The sequence below is a fragment of the Mustela nivalis genome, assembly GCF_964662115.1.
Source record: "Mustela nivalis genome assembly, chromosome: X".
NCBI lineage: Eukaryota > Metazoa > Chordata > Mammalia > Carnivora > Mustelidae > Mustela > Mustela nivalis.
In genome coordinates, this window is record NC_139040.1 from 55,100,220 (window position 1) to 55,125,935 (window position 25,716).

The 25,716-nt window shown below is 35.6% G+C and overlaps 1 protein-coding gene and 1 long non-coding RNA gene across 8 annotated transcripts in view; one reads left to right on the plus strand and one right to left on the minus strand.

Annotated features, from left to right (window-relative positions):
* Positions 1 to 25,716, minus strand: part of LOC309855577 — a 226,849-nt gene that overhangs the window by 76,757 nt on the left and 124,376 nt on the right. The window lies entirely within an intron of this gene.
* The window catches only part of CHM (CHM Rab escort protein), a 239,583-nt gene continuing 225,725 nt past the window's right edge, over positions 11,859 to 25,716 (plus strand). For 4 of the 7 annotated variants that reach the window (XR_014306871.1, XR_014306872.1, XM_082715970.1 and 1 more), the window contains exon 1: positions 11,865 to 11,929. Coding sequence is in view for 4 of the 7 variants with exons in the window: in XM_082715970.1 (XP_082572096.1) it covers positions 11,881 to 11,929 (49 nt within the window). In the remaining 3 variants the exon portion in view is untranslated. Of the gene's footprint in view, positions 11,930 to 13,359; positions 13,432 to 25,716 lie in introns of all 7 variants that reach the window. The other 3 variants (XM_082715969.1, XM_082715971.1, XM_082715972.1) reach the window with 3 other exon arrangements.

Below are 25,716 nucleotides of genomic sequence, written 5' to 3' on the forward strand. Positions count from 1 at the left end.
TTTCAGAGATCCATAAACTTTGCATGAAGCAGATGGCAGCTTAGAGGGATTCTGAAAGAAATGTGTGTTTTTACAGCAAAGATAGGAAAGATAAATGTTTTTCAGTGAGAGGAAACAATTTTAAGAAAGGTACAGAAATATAAAAATACTCAGGGAAGAGGGAATTGGCCAGTTTTGCTGAACCATAGTATAGGTAGTAGAGAAGTAGTGGAATATAATGCTAGGAAGATTAGATTAAGGCTTGATTTGACTAAAACATTTGGGATGGAGAGGGGCATAGATTTTCTTTTTGCTTGTAGCTGTGTCAGTTCTCTTTATGAAACAACATGATGGAAATACCATCTTCACGTGGTTATAGTGCTTTATTGTTCTACTAGCTACCAATTGTTGAGTAAGAAGTCACCTAAGAAATACATGTCATAAAAAAAAAACCTTTTATTATCTCACAGTTTCTAAGAGTCAGGAATGAAAAGAAGCTTGACTGAGTGGTTCTGTTTTGTTCTGTTTTAGTCAGGATGGCAGCTGAGGCTGTAGTCATCTGAAGGCTTAACTGGAGATGGAAGATCCACTTCCAATCACTCATTCAGCTGCTGGCAAGAAGCCCTGGTTCCTTGCTGCGTATGTGTGAAAGTTATTACCATATATACCTCTCCAAAGAGTTGTTGGAGTTCTTCATGAGCTGACAACTGGCTTTTCCCAGAGCGAGTGATCCTAGATAGATTAAGGTGGAAACTGCAACGTCTTAAATGATCTATCTTCTAAAGTCACACTCCATCATTTCCATGACTCCTATTTGTACACAGGTCAGCTGATTTTATGGAAGGTACTGCACAAGGACATAATTGCCAGGATACGATGCCCACTGATGCCCTTTTGTAGTCTGGCTGGCTGTCACAGTGTTGATTTTCCTATCTTGATGAAAACTGTAATTAGTATTTTACTGTAGGGTAATTGGGACTGAAATTGAGGTTTCACCATTAATTCAGCTTATTTCATGTGTTTTGATAGTTATACAAATTTTCCCCAGACTCCATATGATACTATGCTTATATTGGGACCACTGTATGGAGGTTTTGAATGCTGGGTTGCATTGGCATTAGTTGTTTTATGTTCAATCATTTCATGATGTCATATTAATATGTTAATACATCACTTAGAACTCTAAATTTAATATTAAAAAATACAGAAACCAATATTGCAGCCACAGAGATTCCTAACCATGAATAAATGGGAAAAAAGAATTGAAATATGCTTCCTTAGAGGTATTCAAAATAGAATAGCTTTTTCCAGTTGCCTAGAACAATTTGGCTGTGAACTGGGCTGAAGGCAAAGGATAGATAGTTTTTTTAAAGATTTAATTTATTTATTTATTTGACAGAGAGAGAGAGAGAGATCACAAGTAGGCAGAGAGGCAGACAGAGAGAGAGAGGGAAGCAGGCTCCCTGTTGAGCAGAGAGTCCAATGCAGGGCTCAATCCCAGGACCCTGAGATCATGACTTGAGCCGAAGGCAGAGGCTTTAATCCAATGAGCTACCCAGACGCCCCAGATAGATCATTTCTCAAAATCTGTTTTCATCCTTTGATTTCTTGATCACTCTTTGGACTTGAATTAGTATTTCTAGTATTTGAATAGTGCTAATAAAATCCACTTTAAGCTGTAATTTTCAGGTAGAGAAATAGTTTACAAAAAAATCTGTCTGTAATTTCTTCTTATTTTGTAGGGCCTGTGTGCTAATATGTTCTTGGCTACATGAACTTTAAGTATTCAAAATCTAAACTTTTTGATCTCAATATTAATCCAGGCTACCTGAAGAAAATGGGGTGTCAGTGTAAGGTTACACAGGAATTAGAGGATAAAAAACAAAATGAAATTGATCTTTATGGGACAGAGGCCATAACTCTTCTCTCACAAGAGCAGGAACTTGCTCCTGCTCTCCTGGTACCTGCACTCTTCTCTCTGGATCTCCACTTTCCTTTCTCTCTACCAGTTGACTTCCTCTGGTACTTATCTTAATCATGTCCATACAAAAGACAGGAGCCTCACATAACGGCTGCTTCAACCCACTTTACATCAAGACAAATCAATATTTTGTTTCAGATTTTGTTATACTGCATCTTCTATGTCATGTATTTAGAATTCTGAAAAGGGAAACTGACTGGCTCAGGTTACCTTTTTTAAAACAGGACTCCAGTTTAGGCATAAATATTTGCAAGCCATGGTTTCTCTTGGGTCAGCTTTTTTCTTTGTCCTCCAATCAACTATGGCTGGAGGCTTGAAGCCATGTGGCATTTATAACATGGCTGCTGCCTTTTGGCAGGTGTGTAGGAGAGGGAGCATCCATGAGAAGGTACAGTGACAGTGGTAGATATCAGTATTACAGAAATATGGAGAAAATTCCTGCTTTTTAATAGGCATTCCTCTCCACACTTTCACTTTGTACCTTTATAGAATAAAAAATTTAGTTTAAATGATCTTATTATAGTCAATCTTGTCACAAAGTTAGTCCAAACATGAAATGACTTTCAATTCCTAATGTTTTGAGTCATACATTGACTTAATAAAGCATTATCTTTGTTGATTAGAATAAATAAAAGCTCTGAACTTAAGATTATGCAACAATTTCCTGATAAAGACTAATTAATTGAAAATGTTTTACATTGAAACACAACATGAATGCATTATAGTAAGAACTGTACTGATAAAATACAAATAATAGAAGAGACTATAAGTACAAATTATAGAATATTTGAAAATTTTACTACGAATAGCAATGTTAAAAATCTTGATGTGAGGGTGCTTTGGTGGCTCAATTGACTAAGCATCTGCCATCAGCTCAGATCATGATCCCAGGATACTGGGATTGAGTCCTGCATCAGTCTCCCTGCTCCATGGGGAGCCTTTTTCTCCTTCTGCCTCTGCCTTTCTCTCTGCCTCTCTTAAATCAATAAATACAATCTTCACAAAAATTTTTGATGTGAGGTCTTTTCAGCAAATTTGGGAGGAATAGTATACCCTCTGATGTTAAATATATCTTTATTTTATTTTATTTTACTTTTTTAAGTAGGCTCCATACCCACTGTGGAACCCAATATGGGGCTTGAACTCACAACCCTGAGATCACAACCTGAGCTGAAAACAGGAGTCAGACACTTAACCAACTGAACCACCCAAGTACCCCTAAATATATCTTTAACTTCTTATAAAAAATGAAAAATAAAATATAATTAAAATGTGAATTCATCCCATATAGTAGATTTCCATGTGTTTTCTGAATTTTTTACTTTGTGCGACCATATAGAAAATTTACAATGTTCAAACTTTGGGGATAATAAAATGAATTAATTTATTGGATGATGAAATGCAAATGAATAGTATTTATGCTTAATCTTTTCAATATGTGTGCCTGAATATGTTTAAACAATTCTAATTAACTGGATGTTAGTAAAATAAAATATAGGGAAACTTTGCAATCAGGCCATTGAATATTCAGTTAAATTATGTTGGTATGCACTTCTATTTGCTTCTAATGCTAAGGAGCCATTGGTAAGATAAATGTCTATTATGCAGACATTTTGTGGTCTGTTGTGCAGAAAGTGTTTAATCCAGTATTTGATTTACTCTGTTTAATCTTCCTTATTGAATGTGCTTATCCATCCATGCAAAATTCAGCATGCTGCTTTCTATTATTATGACATTACAATTAAACAGCTAGAAGAATAGCAAGTCTATCTATAAACATTCATGAAATTCCCCCCAAATTACTTATGGTTTTTTCATTTTGTTTTTCAAGGACTATGAAAAAATATAAATGTATTCTGAATATTTCTGTATTTCTAAGCTGACAAACACAATAATACATATCACTTTGTTACTAAAGCTGGTACTTAAAAAATATTTCTAATATAGTAGAAATGATTGTTGTCATGACATTGATTATATTTTAAAGGTAAAAATGAACATGAATGCAAATAACCTGAATTTTATACAACAGAAAATGGTATCATAGAATAATATTTGTGTGTATTTGAAATAGAAAAGTCCAAGTTGATTTCAACTGGGTATACTGTAAAACTCCTTAAAGAATATGCATGCTCACAAAAGTGCTACTTTGGGTAGCTCAAGTTCTTCTCCAGTAGACTGGATTTTCTCCACTTCAGCTATGTTTTACTGTCCAGAATACTTTGCTCATGAATTTTTATTACCACTACCACCACAGCTTTAGAGACAGAAAAATTTTTATTCAAAGTAAACTCAAACATTAGTTCTGCATTTAAAAAAAATTTTTCCTTTGTAAGTCTGGAACTTGTATTAAGGAGTTAGTAATTTACTTCTTAACTGTTACTGCTTGTTTTTCCTGGTGTTAAGAGATATACATTCATATAGACATAACTATTTTCTAAGAAGCTCTTTTAAACTTAAAGAACTCAGTGTACTGATGGCTTATCTAGCACTCTTACTTTAGTTTATACTAGAAGATCAGTGTCTACTAAGTTTGGCTATTCACAATATGGTAAGAATGAAATTCCATGGTAGTGAATTCAATTTGTGTGTGTGTGTGTATGTGTGTACGCATATGTGTATAAAATTATGTGGCTGCTGGATCATAAACTATACTAGTAAAATTGACATCTGGAAAGAATATGTAATAGTTCTGCTCCATCTGGCTCTATTACTACTCCTAGAAAATTTCTTGTTGCGTACTAATGATGGAGCAAAAACATCATCTATGAAAACACAGAAAATTTCATTCTGAGTCAGGCCAATAGTCTAGGCTAGTGTTTCCCAAGGTATGTTCTGTACTCTAAAAGTTATTGTGTTGGGGTATCTGGGTGGCTCAGTCAGTTAAGCAACCAAACCTTACTTTCAGTTCAGGTCACGATCTCGTGGTCATGAGATAGCGCCCTGAGTCTAGCTCCCTGCTCAGTGCAGAGTCTGTTTCAGATTCTTTCTCCCTCTGCGTCTCCCCACTCATGTGTGTGCTCTCTCTTTCTCTCTCAGATAGACAAATTTATGACACTTTAAAAAAAGTTCCTGTGTCAAATATACTCAAATAAAAAACATTTTTAAAAAGTTATTATGAAATTGTCATAGTTCACATATTTATTATAAAAGATCTAAAGAGTCTGCTAGTTAACAAACCTTTTGACTTTAATTGCTCTCTAACTGTATTTGATTATGAAACCCCTACTAATATCCTACAGAATTACTTTTCCCCAGAACACACTTTGGGAAAAAGGCTGACCATGGAATTGAAAAGGGTTTCATAGGGGATTATTATAGATCTCCACTACTTTAGCATTCAAGAAATATTTATTAAGCTCTTACTCAATTACAGGCATTCTTCTAGATGTTTCGGAGTCAATAAACAAAGACCCTACCATCATACCACTAACTTTTACAATCCTTGAATTTAGATAAGCCTTTCTTAAATATGTTTGTATGTTCAATTCCTAAGCTTTTATGGAGGGAGATAATTTATATTTCATGTAAAAAATATGTATTCCATAGTACTGCATGACAAAATAACTATTAACAGGAAAAGTTATTCTTTGGTCACACAAATTTAAAATCTGAAGTCAGGAAAAAAATATTGAAATGATCTACATGGTATCAGTCATTTCAACTAAGAATAAAAAAATTCACTAGTCTGCAGGATATATTTCAAATGAGAAAATCCTAAATAACGAAATATATGCATATAAAATGTTGATAAATACTGCCAAATTGCCATTCAAACAAATTATATCAGGGGGCGCCTGGCTGGCTCGGTCAGTAGAGCATGTGGCTCTTGATCTTAGGGGTTGAGATTTGAACCCTGAGTTGGCTGTAGAGATTACTTAAGAATAAAGTCTTTTTTTCATTAAAAAACATAAAGAAATTGCATCAATTTCCACTTCCATTAGCAGTGTACAAGCGAGACTACTCCCCCCAAACTTTATCAATACTATATGTTATCAAATAATTTCATTTTGCCAATCTGATGGGTGAAAGTTTGTTATCTCACATATGCCCACAATGACTGCTGCTGCAGCTACTACTATTACTACTACTAATACTCAAGTGCTTACTACCAGTCAAATATAGTGTTAAATACTTTATTTACCCTTCATAACCACCATGGAGAGTAAGGAATACTATTGTCACTTTACCTATGAGGAAACAGATTCAGAGAGGTTAAGGAACTTATTGGAGACCGTTCAGTTGGTAAGTGATGAAAGTAGGACTGCAGACTAGGTAGTCTGGCCAAGAGCATGAACTCATAACCATTATCCTATATTGCCTAAGAAAAGGATGTTCATTGCAGTACCATGTGTAGTAGCCAAAGACTAGAAAAGAACTAAATATCTATCAATAGAGAAATATTAAATAAATCACATTGTAGTCATATAATGGAATTATAGGAAACTATTAAAAATGAGGTGTCCCCATACGTTCTGAGAACAAAGATCTCCCAAACATATCAAGTAAAAGAATACAGGTGTAAGGTGAGGTATAATGTTTATAGCACTCTACCATTTGTGTCAAAAAAGAAATAGGGGCGCCTGGGTGGCTCAGTGGGTTGAGCCTCTGCCTTCGGCTTGGGTTATGGTCTCAGCGTCCTAGGATCGAGCCCCGCATTGGGCTCTCTGCTCAGTGGGGAGCCTGCTTCCCTCTCTCTCTGCCTGCCTCTCTGCCTACTTGTGGTCTCTCTGTCAAATAAATAAATAAAATCTTAAAAAAAAGAAATAAAGGGATTACTGCTCCCCTTATACACACACACACACACACACACACGCATACACATACACTATCTCCAGCAAGATTCACAAGGAATGGATAATAGTGCTTAACTCTGGGGAGGACAACCTGGGGTGGGGTTAGGAGGCTATGGAGATTTCTTAGTCTTATAGTCTTTGTTTGACCTTTTGCGTTAGCTGGATTGTTTATTAACCACATGTATATTGTTCAGTTATAAACACAAAACCAGTTGAACAAGTAAGTTTACTGGGCAATCAACTCATTTCACTCCCATTTAAAATAGTACTTATGTGGTGTTTCCTGAAGACATCCTGTACCTCATTATTTACCCATTCATTCAACAGATTTAATTTTTTTTATTTTTGACAAATAAAAATTTTATATTTTTAAGGTAAACAATGTAATGTTTTGATATATATGATGTAAAATGATTAGCACAAATTAATTAATATATACATCACCTCCCATAGTTACCTTTTTTGTGGTAAGAACACTTGAGATCTACAATCTTAGTAAATTTCAAGTATAGGATACATTTTCGACTATAGTCACCATGCTGTACATTAGGTCTCCAGTACTTATTCATGTTGCAACAGAAATTTTGTACCCTTTGGTCAATATGTTACCCTTTCCTCCACCCCCAGCCTTTCTCTGGTAACCACCATTCTACTCTCTGTTACTATGAGTTTGACTTAAAAATATATATTTTTTAGATTTCACATATAAATGAAATCAAGCAATACTTGTCTTTCTCTGGCTTATTTTTACTTTAGCATAATGTTCTCTAGTTTCATCCATATCATTACAAGTGGCAGAATTTCTTTCTTTTTAAGGGCTGACTAGTATTCCTTTATAGATAGATAGATAGATACATAGATAGATGGATTGATCCATTCATCTGTTGAACACTTAAGCTGTTTTCATATCTTGACTACTGTGAACAATGTTGCAATGAACATGGGAGTCCAGATATCTCTTTGAGATAGTGATTTTATTCGCTTTGGATATATACACAGAAGTGGGATTTCAGCAGATATTTTTGAGTGCCTATTATGTGCTAGGCAATGAATGATGTATTGGAAACATAATGGTGAACAACATAGGCACAGTCTTTGCTTTTGTGTAACTTACATCCTAGGAGGATAAAAGATATGAAATAAGAAATTGCACAAGTAATTTGATATTTCCAATCAAGAAAGTTCAAAAAAGGAGGAATATAGGGTGATAGGAGACTTAAGGCAGATTGAGGCCTAGATGAAGACTTGTTAGAGATAGTGATGTTTTGAATGAACTTCAAAATGAGCAGGATTAAAGTAGAAGAAAGGGAGGACAAAAGTTCACCTTAGCACATGGAAAAACATGAATGAAGGCCCTGAAGCAGGAAGGAGCATGGGGTATCAGACATATGGAGAGACAATATGGCTGGAGCTTAGAAAGAAAAGGGTGAGAGGTATGAGATGAGTCGAGAGAAACCAGCAGGGACTTTTAGACCATGTCTAAAATTTTGGAGTGTGTTTTAAAGAAAAATGGGAAATCATGCTAGTTTTAGGGAGGGGAGGACAAATTAGATTTGAAATTTTTTAAAAAGATTTTATTTTTAAGTAATCTCTACATTCAATGTGGGCTTGAACTCACAACCCTTAGACCAAGAGTCACATGCCCTATCAACTGAGCCAGACAGGCACCCCTATATTTGAAATTTTAAAAGTTTTCTACAGTGTAGACAGTGGACTGAAGAAAAGCAAGCATAAATTAGGGGTCCAGCTGGACCTACTATAGTAGTCTAGGCAAGAGGTATGCAGGGAGTCCAGATTGTGAGGTGGATATGTTTCCAATATAACTTTGAGATAGATGTGGCAAGAATTGCTGATGAAATTGGTTTAATAGCGAAAGAGAATGACACATCAAGAATGATTCTTAAGGTTTTTTACTTGAGTAACTGATTAGAAGGTGGTACCTCTTCTAAGGGAGAGAATACTGGATGAAGAGGTTTGGTACTGGACATTTTCAGAAGAGAAATTGAGTAAGGGCTTGAATATATGGATCTGGAGCTCAAAGGAAAGCCAGTGATAGAGACCATTAAATAACTGGCTTGTAAAAAGATGACACATCAGATCCCACAGTTAAGTAAGCTTTTGAATACAAGGTAAATGTTGAGGGAATCATGGTTTTTCAGCTCAGGAAATCATTAAGTACAAAATTAGAATCACAGTGATTTAATAGGTAAGTCAATTTGTATCCCTCATCTCACCATACTGTGACTTATCCAAATAAAATATTTCAGTTCTCAAAAATAGATATCCTTAGAATAATAGAATATACAGCAATTAAGCTGCTTTGCTTCATGCTATTTTACTGACATTACCAACCCCTATATTCATCTTTAGTTTGTAGATGATCTATAAAAATACATTTGAACAGCTCAATACAGGCTGGCAATTTTACCTTTCCGAGGGTCCTGCTTTCTAGCTTCAGAATGAAAGGGATTTCATATTTGGGGCAAAACATATTGGAAAATTAGCACGACAGAGTAATATTACTTGTTTATTTTGTTTTATATCCCACTAGATGTAAATTTCATGAAGTCAGGGGTTTTTGTCTGTTTTATTCATTGCTATAATTCCAGCATTTAATTCAGTGCCTTGCACATAGTAGGTATTTAATAAATATTTAAGAAAAATTGAGTGAAATAATAAGTTGTGTCTTCACATTGTATTTATTTGTTAGAAAATTTATGAGTCCATAGAAAGTTAGATATACTCATATTGAAAAAGATATATATATATATATATGCACACATATACACATATCAATAGAGATACCTTAATTTATCATGTTTTTAACCACCCATTCATAGCTTCTCTCTGTTAGAGATTCTGAAGTTTCCAGTGTTTACTCTGGGAAATCTATTAATTTTCATTTCCATTGGTAGTATTAAGAGTCTCATAGATCTATTTCACTTCTTTTTCTTTTTTTTTTTTTAAAGATTTTATTTATTTATTTCACAGAGATCACAAGTCAGCAGAGAGGCAGGCAGAGAGAGAGAGATAGGAAAAGCAGGTTCCTTGCTGAGCAGAGATCCAGATGCAGGGCTCGATCCCAGGACCCTGAGATCATGACCTGAGCTGAAGGCAAAGGCTTAACCCACTGAGCCACCCAGGTGCCCCTAAGATTTTATTTGTTTATTTGACAGATCTCAAGTAGGCAGAGAGGCAGGCAGAGAGAGAGAGAGAGAGAGAGATGGGGAAGCAGGCTCTCTGCTGAGCTGAGAGCCTGATGTGGGGTTTGATCCCAGGACCGTGGGCTCAATTCCAGGACCCTGGGATCATGACCTGAGCTGAAGACAGAGGCTTTAACCCACTAAGCCACCCAGGCGGCCCTATTTCACTTCTGATAGTACTCAAAACTTTGTTTTTGTATCAAGGCAAATGGCAGAGTGATTTACTGAACAATAGTACATTACACATCTCAGAGGAGTATCTTACACAAAATATTCATCAGGGGACCATCACAAGAGAATTGTTCAATACACCCAGAGAGTACATAAAAGAAGTTAAGAAAACATGTAAAATATTGCTAAATATTATGGCAAAACTCAGCAAAACAAAACAAAATCCAACATAGTGAAATACAATCTTAGAGAATTTTCATGGAACCTTAGCAAAGTAACAAACATGTGTTGAGCATCTTCAATATATAAGACACATGATAGTGTGGGCAGATATCAAGATGAAGACTTAGTCCTTGTATTCATAGTACTTGCCATGTGCAAGCGGAGTCAGAACTAAGTTCAGTTCAGCAAACACTTATTGGCATTCCTACCAAGGAACAGGCTCATATTAGATGCAGGGGATAAAAAGATGAGTAAGGCCCAGACCCTGTCATAGAGAGACTTATAATTTAGGGCATTATATATCTGGGTGTATCCTTTTGTATGTATGGAGGTGTGTGTATTGTATAGGAACCAACATAAATGCAAAAAATTTTACTGCACTTTGGGAGGCTATAACAGGGTGTTAACACTACATAGGGAAATTCAATACGATATAGGGAGGAGATAAAAGGAGGTGGTAGAACCTGAGCTGAATATTAAGAATATGTTAACTGGAGAATGGGAATATCATTCCATGCTGAAGGAAAAACAGTGTGACTAGAAAACCACAAACAGTTCAGAGGGCAGATGGTGTAAGGGAAGGTCTACTACCAGCACTTTCTCTTTTGAAATTATTTCTCTCTTGAATTATTTTGAAACTCTTGTAAAATACCTAAAATAACCACAATGAGCCCTAAAGCCCCTCATTAATTTTCAAACACAATCACTTCAGTATAAGGCCATTTTATTTTGATCATTTCTGCAGCAGGTTATCAGAAGAATCTTGTATGGACTCCTTGTACACGTATAAAAAACCAGTTTCAGAACCAATACATGCCTATCAAGCAACTACTATGCTTTCATATCTTTTTTCCCCTCCCGTAAAGCGAAGCTGATTTTGTAAAAATATACTGCAGGGTGGCTGCTTGGACTAACTAGAACAAATTCAGATGCAACTTAGGTTTCATTGTGGCGAAGCTAAGGCGAGAGGTTTTTCGTGGGCTTTCGTTGGGGAGACATGGAGACGAAAAAGATAGGGGATATAGTTTGAAAAAATTGGTGCGAAAAAATATGCCGGGGGCGGGGGGCGCAAAACGAAAACACACACACACACACACACACACACACACACACACACACACGGGGAAACAAGTTTCCAGGCTGGAATGAAAATTTCCTTTGTTCACAGACCAAGCCTTTTTCAATTTCAGTCCTTCCTTCATCTATCCCAGCAATTCTTGCTTCATCACTGTCAAGGGGCACCCAGGTTTTCCCATTCATCCTAGCTAGCAAAGCAAACATTTCTATCTCATTACTACCCCAAACCTTCAGCCTAAAAGCGCTACTGCACTTAGGCTGGAAAATAAACTGAACTTTTAACATTTGCGTAAATATTTCAAATAAAATGCTGTAGCCGCCTACCTGGACCGGCCACCCAAGAACTACAACATCCAGAATACACTGTTTTTCCTTCCGCCTTCTACCAGGGCGATGCCTGACTAGATTTCATTTCCACAAGCAATAGTCACATGACACATTTCCTTTCAAGATGGCGGACAATCTCCCTTCAGAGTTTGATGTGATCGTGATAGGGACGGGTATGTGCGGCTCTGGGAATTCCCGAACAAAGTATAGGAAATCTGTCTCGTTCCTACCTTCTCTGTCAGTGTTGACGTTTAGCGAGAAATGCCGGGGATTGAGGATGGGAGGGAGGATGGGAACGAAGTGAGGTAGTGTGGAGTCAGCGCGGGACTTGCAGCTCCAGGGAGGGACTTGGACCCCCGGTACTTAGAGCCATTTGAGTAGGGGTCGATCTGGTAGATGCCGATTGCTGAGGTTGGTTGCTGTGGGTGATTCTGTAATTTCCTTAGAGCGAGGTGGGTTTGTAGTGTGGTGAGAACGCAGGGTCGGGATTTTATCAAAGAGACGTTTTGGGTATGACATGATTCCTTCCTTGTTGATTTCAAGGTGATATTCCCCATCATGTTGTCTCGTCCTTCGGAATTTTTCATATATTTATGTAGTCTTAGGGTGTAGTGCAGCTTGAATACAGCTCGGTCCTCGGGTTTTCCAGAAAGATGCTCAGTTGTTGCTCGTGTATTAATTTACTAGGATAAGGACACGGTTTCTTTTCTATTGTGTTGACAAGCCTAGGAAATTGTATTTTGTTGAGGTAGCCATTTCTGCTTTATGATGCTGGAAGATAGCGTTTTGTTCTGTATCACCCACCTATCTCCTTACGAGTAAATGAGCTGAGAAGAAGCTTCTGTAAATTCCCTTCAGGTGTGTGACCTTATCTTCCCCTCGTTTACCCATCATTCATTCTCCATGTTTTGGGTGGAGCCAGAAAAAACCCTGCAATTTCTAGTTGGCAAATTCAGCGTACAGCCCGTGGCAGAAGATATTTAGCAGCAGTTGGTATTTTGTTTTTCTTAATAGTGTAAAGGGCGGATTTTAGATGGCATGAAGTAGGATGTTGAGTGGGGTTTTCTCCTGTTTGCAGAATGTGGTAGGTTGTAGAAGCTCTGGTGGATAAGAACCTGTCGATTGTGTTAATGAATAGAGTTGTCTTCTCAAACAGTAGGGGCAGCCATGTTTCTAGGGTGGGAGTAAAAATAATAGCTACCTGGTTTTGAATGCTTATTATTTTCTAATTGAGGTGCTAAGCACTTTAGAAGCTGTTTGTACAACAACCTCATAGAGTAGGTATTCATTCTCTACACTTTACAAAAGAGGAAAAGGGGGTTTAGAAAGTTTGTCATGTGCCCAAGATAACACAGCTGGTAAGTTTCCAAAGGCCCATTCCATCTCAGAAGGAGAATCTGTGCTTCAGACCTTCAGAGTTAACCCATGTTAATAGAAATAATTGAGAACAGTTATTTCTAGACTTTGCTTGGCCTTTAAATAGCTGTTTGAATTGCTTGGGCACTTAATCTCTCTGAGCCTCAGTCGCCTTGTTTTTAAATACAGAAAGGGTAAACTAGATATTCTTTCAGGTATTGTCTAACCAAAAATTCTCTTATTCTAGTTGCATCTGGGTGAGTGGTCTGAGGACAGTAAAGACATGTGTATTACCATTATGAAAACTGCATGGCTGCAGGTAACTTGGCTGTGGTTGCTGTGAACAGATGTTGGATGAGAGCTGGAAGGAGCCAATTGACTGTTCATTTGTTCTCTCCAGTCTATCCTAAAATCGAGAACAACATCCATTTTTGAATAGCTGTTATACCATACTTGGATTCTATATTATTGCCTTTCTTTTTTGTTACCTAGGAACTTGGGGTGTTTTAAAAATTTTTTTGAACCATTATAAGATTTTTCTTATCTGGATTCAAATTTTAATAGGTAAGAGTGTTAAGTCCTATTATTAAGTGCCATTAATTCTTAAATAGTTGCTTTCTGGTTCAGTTCATAATATGGACTATATTCATTTTGTTAGAGTCTGTTATGGTAGAGGTAGGAAGATGCTGTGAGTGATACAGAAAATTACATTAGGCGGCATCTGGTGTATTTAGAAAAAGATTAATTTTGGACCTGTTCCAGTGAGGGTAATATTATTTCTCAAATTATAGGAAGAACTTACTTGAAGTTAATTGTAAGTTATGTTTTTTTATATCACTTAATGGTGAACATACTCTGAGTTTATCATGCATGCTGCAGAACTTTGTTATGAAGTTTTGTTTTTAGGTATGTTAAAAATGGGGAAATTGGATAAATGTCATTTCCCAAATGATTCTAATAATTCCAGTCATTACTTAATTGGAATTATTGTTAATGTGTTTGGAATATTTTTCTTCGGAAATAGTTTGCTGGAAGTAACCTTACAAATGTTTGCATTAGGGGCACCTGGATGGCTCAGTCCATTAAGCATCTAACTCTTGATCTCAGCTCAGTTCTTGATCTCAGGGTCATTGAGTTCAAGTCCCACGTTGGGCTCCACATGCTCTATATGTTTGCATTACTAAGTACTAGCTTGAGTAAATTTTAGGAAAAGCAGCATTTCTTCATTTCAGTTTTACTGACAAAAGCAGAATTAAACATGTGTGTATCACAAACATGAAGAAATAGGCTATGAAATGTAATTTTTCTTTTAGTAGATTTAGCTGTGTAAAGAGACAATGGCTTCAAATAAAAACATCTGTAGATAATATTCAAATCCTTTTGTCCTTGATTAATTAGTTTTTTTTTCTTTTACTTTCCATATCACAAGATTTTTCTTAAGGTCATATTTTGAAGAGATTATGAGAAGATAAAGTTTTGTATGTATTTTCTTAGTTATGTCCATTTCTTTCTGATTACAAAATACAGGAAATATGTGTCAAACACCCAAAGGCAGAGGAATAAAATAAAGTATTTGAGCTGTGAAAATTATAGAAGAAAATGGAATAAGGAAGGGGGGGGCATCTGGAGTCTTAAAGGAGAGGACAAAACTGAATGTAAGTGATGCTCTAGAGAGTGGCTTTCAGTTTGGGTACATGGTTGTCATTTTCAAGGCATTTTGCCTTTTAAAAAGACATTGGAATGATAATTTTGTGGGCTGTAGAGAAGTATCATTGGTTTCAGGTTAAAAATAGTCCCAGTAACATAATACCTCACTGGAGGTGACATCTGTGTAATCTGCATCTGCATGAGAGCCAACAGTTCAACAGAAGAGCAGGCAAGATGGAAGTTAGAACTGTGATAATATTGGCATGCTTCTTACATAGTAGAATCATTCAGGCCCTCGCTTAGAGCATATTTTTATTTTAGAAATAATTCCATATGCTCAGAACATATTAGAAACATCCTCAACTTCTGCAAAAGCTGTGTTTGGGGGATGTCACTAGATATAAATGATAGTTCATATCCTAGTGGGAAAGGAAAGAGACAAACACCTAAAGTGCAAGCCTATGTCAAACAGTAAAATGGCCTGGGACCAGTTTGTATAATGACAGACACTCATTTTTCAGAGTATTCAACCCACATTTACTGAGAATCTAGTCCCTGCCTTGTGAACTTTACAGTTTTGCCTGTTTTCAGAGACTGGGATTCCTATAGTCACAGCCTCAGAACTGTTCTTAAGCCAATGAGGACTTACCATTGCATCCTTCTTGCTTTCTGAAGACGACACATAGGGATTCAGTCTGCATCCCTTTCCTTTCTGAAGTATACCACACAATTATACGTTGGGAGTTCTTTCCCTAAGATGGACTGTGGAGTGGGCTAGCTTAAAATTTTTACTGCAGAGGAGAAACACATAGATCCTTTTTGATTTAAGAGTTTTATTCCTAAAGATTATGGGGAAAGGAATGAGATAACCAAGATAACAAACATGGGAGAAATTACAAAGATTATTGCTCCTAAATTGTGACTACTTACCTAGATAAATAACTATGTGTTCCACATAGTATGATAGTAGATGAGGCAGCCTGGTGTAATAGGAATCACTTGACCTTTCTACTGGGTGACTTTGGGCAAATTATATCACCTCTTGGGATGCCAGTTTGTTCATCTATAAAGTGGGAGATTTGAATTAGGTGACCTATTTACCAGTTCTAAAGTTTACCATTGTGTAACCTAAGTATGACCCTGGGTCTTTGAAAAGGCTAAATTCTGTATAGTCCTTTTAAGGAGTCAGGTCAATGTTTAGTATACTTTAGAAATGTGGGTGTCAAAATGGGTCATAAAAATTTTCTTATAAACAGTAAGCTGCTTTTATCAGGAAGGTCACATAGGTAGTATGCTTCCATTCTTTGGTGTTGGCTGAGAATTATAATGTCAGCCTTGGCTGGCAACTCAGTGACTGTAATGCTTATGGCGGTGATACAACATCACTTCTCTAAATGTTGGGGGAGTATTGGTGCAGGAGGTTTTGTGAAAACACATTTACCAAATACCCCATATGTGACTTCCCACATATATATCTTATTTACTTTTCTCCCAGGATACATGTATATATTTCTAACATGACAGGGTGCCCATACTTCCTCTGTGTTTCCAAACATACATACACCTATCATCTCTCCAGAGCTGAGTTGTGATTATTTTGGTGTGGTAATTGCAAGATGTCACCATATGTGGGTCATGAAATCAATTCCAGCATTTAAAAAAGAGGTAGAGAAGAATATATCAGAATATATTACATGTAGTAAGGATTAATGTAGTTTAATGAAACAAATATTTTATTTGTGTATAACAGATCACTGTAAAATACATACATGTATATACATACACATATTTTTGGATGATTGTTGGGGCAAAAAGTCTTTAAAGTCTAGAGAATATTAACTGAATAACAGTGAATAGTAATGAAAATAGTATTTCAAAAGTCCTTTAGTTTTACAAATGCTATTCCATTCATATATTTTATTTACTTTGACCCATATGTATCTCATTTGAGCAGTGTAGTGATAATGTAGTGATTGACAATATGATTCTGAAATGAGACAGATTGGGTTTGAATCATCTGTGTCTCTTGTGCCACCTTACACATGTCTCTTAATGTCTAAGTTGCAATTTTTCATCTCTACATGAGAATAAACCTTAGAGAGCTGTGTTGAGAATTCAATGAAATATTTCCTGTAAAATGTTTAGTAAGTGCTCAGAAAATGTAATTGATTTTTTTTTTTTTTTGCCCCATGATGCCATTCCCAGGTGCTTTTATCATCACTGTTCCTACTTGAATGCATCCCAGGAAGGGCTTTCCATGGAAAGCAACAGAAGGATTCAGATGTCTGAGTCCTTTTCCTCCTCTTCCCATTGGCTGGTTGATAGTAAAGACCTTTGTGTGTCTATTACCACTATTTCTAACAGATTTCTTAATCTTGCGGGTTTACAGGTTTTCTATTTTTCTTTTTTCTCTTTGGTTCATCACCTTGAATTATTTGTTATGTCTAAAGGTTTTGAACAGATTTATCTTATTTGGGGCATAGTATGAAACTCTTCTTTGTCAGTGTAAGAATGCTGAAGGAGCTAAAGAAAGCCCACAGATTTTACATTAAAAAATGCTTTGCAAGCCTTCAGGCATTTATTGATGGAAAAGTATGTCTTTTCTGCTCTCAGAACCTAGGAAAGTAAAGGGAGTCATCTAATTCTGGAGAAGACTTGTTGGGAGAGGCTTATCCTTCCCTTATAAGTTTGAGCCAGTTCCTCAGAGCTGCATCTGTTACTAGAGTTCCCTCTGCAGCATCATTTTCATCTCCCATGGCTCATGTCATTTACTCATTTTCTCTAGTGTTCTCATGATGTTTTGGATAACTCAAGTTACAGCAATTAAAATCAAATATGGATGCTCATCATCACATTCTCATGTTTAACATAAAATCCCAATGCCCAGAAGTAATTATAGTTCTGTATAATTGACCTGTAACTCATGCTAAATCACCTGCTATTCAGTTTCAATGCAGTGTCTTTTAACCGAAATGTTAGGTTGTGCCTGATATGTATATGAATGGTTTTAAAAGTAAAATAGACTAAAAGTCTCCAAAAGTTTGTGTTGACATACATATTAAAAATTATGTATTAGTGTGTTTTGTGTGAGTGTGTGTGTGTTTGTGTGTATATAAAATGCTAGAGAGATTGGAAACATTTTGAGGATATTTGTAGCCAAGAAAATAGGGATACTTAGAAAGATTGATTCATTGTATTTTTGCTTTTTTAATAATCTTATTAAAGGGCATTGTAAAAAGAAATGGTAATTTATCACAGGTAGTGATTTTCCAAAGCACGATTATGAGAGCCATCATGTTATCATACTGAGGCTATTTAAAAAGTAGTTTGGAAATAAGAGACCAGGGAGTTTAAATCCTGTTACTTGACTGATTTGGTTTATATCACATATCTTTTTTGTCCAGCCTAGTATTACACATTGAGTTGTAATGACTATTAATTAATGGAGTTTTAACCATTTTATTTTGCTTTGAAATGTTTTGGTCTTATATATGTGATCCAGATTTTCACATTTATTACATTTATTAATTACTTTTCTAGTATATCTTCTGCTGAAGTGAGCACTAAATTACTTTTCTATATAAGATTAAATGATTATTATGGAAAATTTATACAAGCTATAGAGAAATAGGTGTTACATACAGATAGAAGGCATATTAGGAAGATGTTGAGTTGTGAATTCTTTTTCACATAAATTTTGTTTGAATATAGTTGACACAGTTACATTAGTTTCAGATGCACAACTTGGTGATTTGACAAGTTTATCCATTATGTTCACCACAAGTGTAGCTATCATCTGTCCCATTACATTGCTATTATGAGATCATTGACTGTATTTGTTATGCTCTGCCTTTCATTCCCATGCCTTACTGAGTTGTGAATTCTAATCACAGCTTTTTTCCCTGTGAACTGTGTTACTTTGTCATGAGCTATCTAAGCCAAATAGATGACAGATAATTAGGTTAGTTCCTACAACACACTGTTAAACAAATATCTGAGAAATATTTACTGTATATGAGTACTGTTCTAAGCTCTTAATATGCATTATCTTATCTGATTCTCTCAACAACCCTGTCTGTGGAAGATATAATTATCTCCATTTTACAAATATAAAACCTAAGGCTTAGTTAAATTTGACCTAGATCAAGCTATTAAGACTAGAGCTGTTCTAGCTAAAATTGAGTTACTAGAATGAGGTTGTGGGATTCTTCCAAGTCAAAAATGCCTTATACTATCAGTGTTATATTAATGTGCCCTAGCTTTGTGGTTGGCAGTCAGTTCATTTTTGGAGTTACCTTTGTTGACATTAAAATCCAGATGCCAACAAAATCTTATAGTTTTAACTCATCATTTACATCATGACATCTGTGTTAGCTTGCAAACCTTTTGATGAAGGTGAACTGCATGACATGGTTGTGTTTATTCCTTAAAACTGAAAATAAAAATCACAGCCACTAAAGTAATGGTAAAAAATGGGGTCAGGGAATACAGTAATATTTCAGGAGATAATCTGTTTTCCCTAGGAATTAATTATTCATTGATTTCAAGATAATTCAAGGTACATAGCTTCCCACTGAAATAAAATCATTGTTAAAAATAACATATAGGCGGGCGCCTGGGTGGCTCAGTGGGTTAAGCCGCTGCCTTCAGCTCAGGTCACGATCTCAGAGTCCTGGGATCAAGTCCCGCATCGGGCTCTCTGCTCAGCAGGGAGCCTACTTCCCTCTCTTTCTCTCTCTGCCTGTCTCTCTGTCTACTTGTGATCTCTGTCAAATAAACAAATAAAATCTTAAAAAAAAATAACATATAGGCTGCTTGTGCATGCTGGAGTTTACCATTTTAGGGTTTTTTGTTTGTTTGTTTTTGTTTTATTCACTTGCAAATTAAATTTTCAAGATTAAGTGTTGGACTCATTGTCCTGTTTATGAAGTTTGTCTTTTCTTGGTTGACTACTCTTTTGGTCCTTACAATTTTCAGTATTTGTCAGCACTTACAATGGATGCATCTGAATTGATGGAATGAATATGGTAATATTGTTTTCCTCCAAGGGCTGTGTTACTAATACTTTTATGTATGTACTTCCAGATGTTTTCTCACTGTGTGTATAGATATGTCTACTTTTCTGTGCTTATAAAAATGTATCATAGATGCTGTTTTTAAACCTGCTATATTTCACCTCACAGTATGTCATGAACATCATTCCATGTCAACCAAATATTCTTTCCAGTGTCATTCTTAAAAAGTTTTTATTTGGAGATAATTGTAGACTCACATGCAGTTGTAAGAAATAATATGGGAAGGTCCTCTATACACTTCACCCAGTTTCCCCATTGGCAAGTAACATCTTAGATAACTCTAACATAACCAGGAAATTGACCTTACCTATTTACCTTATTTAGATTTTACCAGTTTTACATATACTTGTGTTACTTTTGTTAACCGCCTTTGGAGATGAGCATAGATAGATTTCCCGTCCAAGATTAAGTAAATACTAACTCCTAGTTTATTTTTTAGTAGTTTATTTTTTACATTTAAATTTTAATTCACTTGAAATTTACTTTGTTATAACATATGAGGGTTTTTTTTTCCATCGAAATCACCAGCCAGTTATTCTAATACAATTGATCTAATAGTCTGTTCTTCATTGAGTTGAAATTAATTTTTTTTATTATATGATCATTTTTTGGACTTTTTGACAATAAGTGTCTCTTTCAGTGTAGTCTTTTTCAAAGTAGGAACTACAAATTAAGAATAGACTGGATCATCTGATCTATAGAGAAATCACTTCTTTGAAATCTCAAAAAACAAAAGGTAGTATTTGAGTATATTAAAAATCATAGCATCTACTCTGAAAAGTAGAAAACCAAAAGAAAAAAATAGCAGTGAGAGTATTTGCAGCTCATAACAGGACTAATTACAGAAAATGAGTACTTCCCAATTTATGTGAAAAATATCAAGATTTCTTTAGACTAATGGGCAGAGAATGTAAAGAGAAGATAGAAATAGTCAACAAGCTGCTGGGAAATATTTTTTCTTAATATGTTGATTGTAAAATAACCTAATTAAAAACATTAAAAGAGTAATAACTAATTTGTTGATGAAGTTGTTTTCAGTTAATGTGACAGTATTATAAATTGAGATAACACTTGAGCAAAGTAATTTGACAGTTTGTACTAAGATTTATAAATGTGTTTATTCTTAGACTCAGTAACTCCAGATCTGAGAAAATCATTCAGTATAGTTAGAAGCTGTAAGAGTGACATCTATTTTAAAGCTGCTTATCATAGTGAAGTTTGAAAATAAGGTAAATAGAAAAGTGCTCTGAAAGCTCACAGGAGGCCAGTTAACTGGCGGAATAGGCAGTCTTACAGTGTGGCCCAGGATCTGGTCCACAGCTTTCATTTATATTATAAAACAACATGCACGGAGCACCTGGGTGGCTCAGTGGGTTAAGCCTCTGCCTTCAGCTCAGTACATGATCTCAGGGTCCTGGGATCAAACCCGCATTGGGCTCTGTGCTCAGCAGGGAGCCTGCTTCCTTCTCTCTCTGCCTGCCGCTCTGCCTACTTGTGATCTCTCCCGCTCTGTCAAATAAATAAATAAAATCTTAAAAAAATAACATATGTACAAATGAAATATGTACGTGTGTGCATGTATATTTATTACAGAGAACAATAATAAAGTGAATGACATGTATGTATGATCCAGTTAAAGAAAAAGCATTACTGGAACTTTAGAAGCTCTTTACGTGGGTCACTATCATCTGTGTTCCGTTCCTTTCCCATAGATGTAATGATTATGGTAAATTGTATTGTTCCTTGTATTTTTAAAGTTGTCTTTATTACGTGTGTATGCATCTCTGAAAAATGTATTGTTTTGCCTGTTTTTGGCTGTTGTCTAACTTTTGGAGTACTATAGTATGTATGCTTTCTGTAACTTGCTTTTGTTGACCAGTGTTATGTTTGTGAGATTCATCTGTACAGATGCATACAGATTTATTTCCCGTTCCCTACACACTCACATGTACACACACATGCTGTCATTGTGTTGTATACTAGATTTGCAAATCTTCAGCTTCAGTAGGTTATGCCTATTTACCAAGGTAATTGTATTTGTTTGCCCTTTGGTTTACAGCTTTTCAAGCCTCTCTCCTACCCCGGGAAATTTGTAATGTCATAAGTACATTCGTGACAAAATAAGGTCATTTGTACATACCATTTTGCAACTTTTTCAGTCACTAATAGTCACCTTTCTATCCATTCCAGTTCATTTTTTATCTCCAGTACAGAGACCATATTTAACTTTATATAAACACCATCCCAAAATACTCTTTATAGCTGAAATGTGCAAATTTGGGTCCAATTCAGTATTATGCACTGCTGGTTCTTAATGCCCTGTAAGTCTGTTTTATCCTGGCATAGTTCCTTTTGTTTGTTTGTTTGTTTGTTTTTAATGATGACTTTAATGTTGAGACTAGGCCAGTGATCCTACAGAATGTTCTGCCTTTTGAATTTGACTGCTTTCTTCCTGTGTATCAGTTACTTTACTACTATGTCTATGTTTTGTGTTTTTTCTTTTTTTTTTTATAAACTGAGAGTTATATCTATTTTTTAAAAAGATTTTATATATTTATTTGACAGAGACACAGCGAGAGAGGGAACACAAGCAGAGGGAGTGGGAGAGGGAGAAGCAGGCTACCCGCTGAGCAGGGAGCCTTATGTGAGGTTTGATCCTAGGACCCTGGAATCATGACCTGAGCTGAAGGCAGATGCTTAATGACTGAGCCACCCAGGCACCCCCTGAGAATTATATCTAAAGGCTTAATGGATTCAAAGTTAAAATTTATGGCTATGATTTGTCTTTAGTGATTGGGTGCTATGTTGGACTATGCCAGAACACACATCATATCTGGTTGATCCACCATGAATATTGCTGAGATTAACCCTGGATTAGAGTGATGACAATCTGATGCTTCCATTGTATGGATATATTTCCCCTGTGCATTGAAGATAATCTGTGTATTGCTAATTTGGCACTGTACAAGTATTCAATTTGATACCAACTATTCACATAATTGTTTTGGCATCAGTATGTAATTCTTGTAGAAATAAGTATTCTCATTAGGACTTGCAAAAAATGTTTTTTTCTTTGATTCTTAGTTCTTTGATTCCTTCCACACTTAGTAGCTGCCACTAAATTCCAATTTTTGAATTCACAAAAAGGAATATACCTTTCTAGCATTATTGGTGTCTACCAGTTAAATACTAGTTTCTGAGAATCAAGTAATTCAGAAAATGGAATTAATTGTTAGGTTGCTTGGTGGGGATGGACAAAGAGATTTAGATGTTATGAAAGAGTATAGTAGTTAAAAGCACAGACTTGAGCCAGAGTGGCTAAGTTCCAATATTAAGTCACCATTTACTGGGTATATGACTTTTGACAAATTACTTAACCCCTCTGTGTTTCAGTTTCTGCCTTCTGTATATATGTGGATAAAGACTGGAAAGTAAGGGAAAAATGAAAAAAATTGTTAAGGGCCAGATTATGTATGATTCTAATATTTTCTTTAGCATTATACCATATTTACTGTATAAGAGAAAATGAAAAAGAAAAGTAGCTGTCTTGCTGCATTTTAGGCATTTTTATTACTATTATTTTTTCAATTAAAAACATTTTTAAGTTTTATTTTTTTAGATTTATTTAAGAGGGAGAGAGTGAGGGCATGAGGGGAAACGGAGGTGGGGGGAAAGACAGTGTGATCTCCTCTCTGATAACCATCTCTTTGTTCTATACAGTTGAGAGTTTGTCTGTTGGTTTGTATCTCTTTTATTTTCTCTTTGCTCATTTCTTTTGTTTCTTAAATTCTGCAAATGAGTGAAAGCATATGGTATTTCTTTCTTTGACTTTTCTCTCTTGTATTATACTTTCTTGCTTCATCTACATCTTTGCAAATGGCGATATTTCATTCTTATTTATGGCTGAGTAGTATTCCATTTATGTGTGTGTGTGTGTGTGTGTGTACACATGTACATGTATATATACGACCTCTTTATCCATTCATCAGTTGAGGGACACTTGGCTCTTGTAAATAATGTGCAGTAAACATAAGGATGCATGTATGTATCCCTTTGAATTGGTGGTTTTTTTTTTTGTTGTTGTTTTGTTTGTTTGTTTGTTTTTGGTAAATACCCAGTAGAGCAATTGCTGGATCACAGGGTATTTGTATTTTTAACTTTCTGAGGAATCTCCATACTGTTTTGCCAAGTGACTGCTCCAGTTTGCATTCCTACCAGTGGTGCAAGAGGGTTCCCCTTTCTCCAGACTTCACCAACACCTGTTCTTTCTTGTCTTGTTGATTTTAGCCATTCTGACCCGTGTGAGGTAATACCCCATTGTACTTTTGATTTGCATTTCCTTGATAACAAGTGATGCTAAGCATCTTTTCCTGTGTCTGTTGGTTATCTGTATATCTTTGAAGAAATGCCTGTTTATGTTTTCTGCCCATTTTCTAATTAGATTATTTTTTTAGGTGTTGAGTTTTATAAGTTCTTTATATATTTTGCATACTAACCCTTTATTGGGTATGCCATTTGCAGATATCTTCTCCCATTCCATAGGTTGCCTTTTAGTTTTGTTGATTGTTTCCTTTGCTGTGCAGAAGCTTTTTATTTTGATGTACTCTTAATATTGTATTTTTTCTCTTGTTTCCCTTGGCTCAGGAGTCCTGTTAGAAAAAACTTGCTACAGCCTGGATCAAAGAAGTTACTGCCCATGTTCTCCTCTAGACTTTTCATGGTTTCAGGGCTCACATTTAGGTCTTTCATCCATTTTGAATTTACTTGTATGTGTGGTAAAAAAATGGTCCAGTTTCATTCTTTGGAATGTTGCTGTCCAAGTTAACCAACACTGTTTGTTGAAGAGACCGTCTTTTTCCCATTGGGTATTCTTTTCTGCTTTGTCAAATATTAGTTGACCACATAGTTAAGGTTCATTTCTGGGTTCTCTATTCTCTTCCGTTGATCTGTGTGTCTGTTTTTGTTCTAGTACCATACTGTCTGACTACCATAGCTTTGTAATAGAACTTTAAGTCTAGAATTGTGATGCCTCCAGCATTGCTTTTTTTTCCCAAGGTTGCCTTGGCTATTTGGGGTCTTTTGTGTTTTCATACAAGTTTCAGGATTGTTCTAGCTCTGAAAAATGCTGCTGGTATTTTGAAGGGATGGCATTAAAAGCGTAGCTTGCGTTGGATACTATAGATATTTTAACAATATTTGTTCTTCCATTCCAGGTGCATGGAATGTCTTTTCATTTCTTTGTGTTGTCTTGAATTACTTTCATCAATGTCTTACAGTTTTCAGAGTACAGGTCTTCACCTCTTTGGTTAAATTTATTTCTAGGGATCTTTTTGATTTCGGTGCAGTTGTAAATGGAATTGTTTTCTTAATTTCTCTTTCTTCAGTATTGGTGTTAAGAAATGTAGCAGATTTCTGTATATAGATTTTATACCCTGTGACTTTACTGAATTTGTTTACCAGTTCTGGCAGAGTTTTGGTGGAGTCTTTAGGGTTATATATATATATATATATATATATATATATATATATAGTGTCATGTCATCTGCAAATGGTGAGAGTTTTACTTTTTTCTTACTCATTTAGATGCGTTTTACTTCTTTTTGTTGTCCAAGTGCTGTGGCTAAGGACTTCCAGTTCAAGTGATGAGGGTAGACATCCTTATCTTCTTCCTGATCTCAGGGGAAAAGCTCACAGTTTTTCTCCATTAAGGCTGATGTTAGCTGTGAGTTTTTCATATATGATCTTTATTAATTTGAGGTATGTTGCTTCTAGACTTACTTTGTTGAGGGTTTGTATCATGAATGGTTTTTGTACTTCGTTAAGTGCTTTTTCTGCATCTATGGAAATAATCATATGGTTTTTATTCTTTCTCTTATTGATGT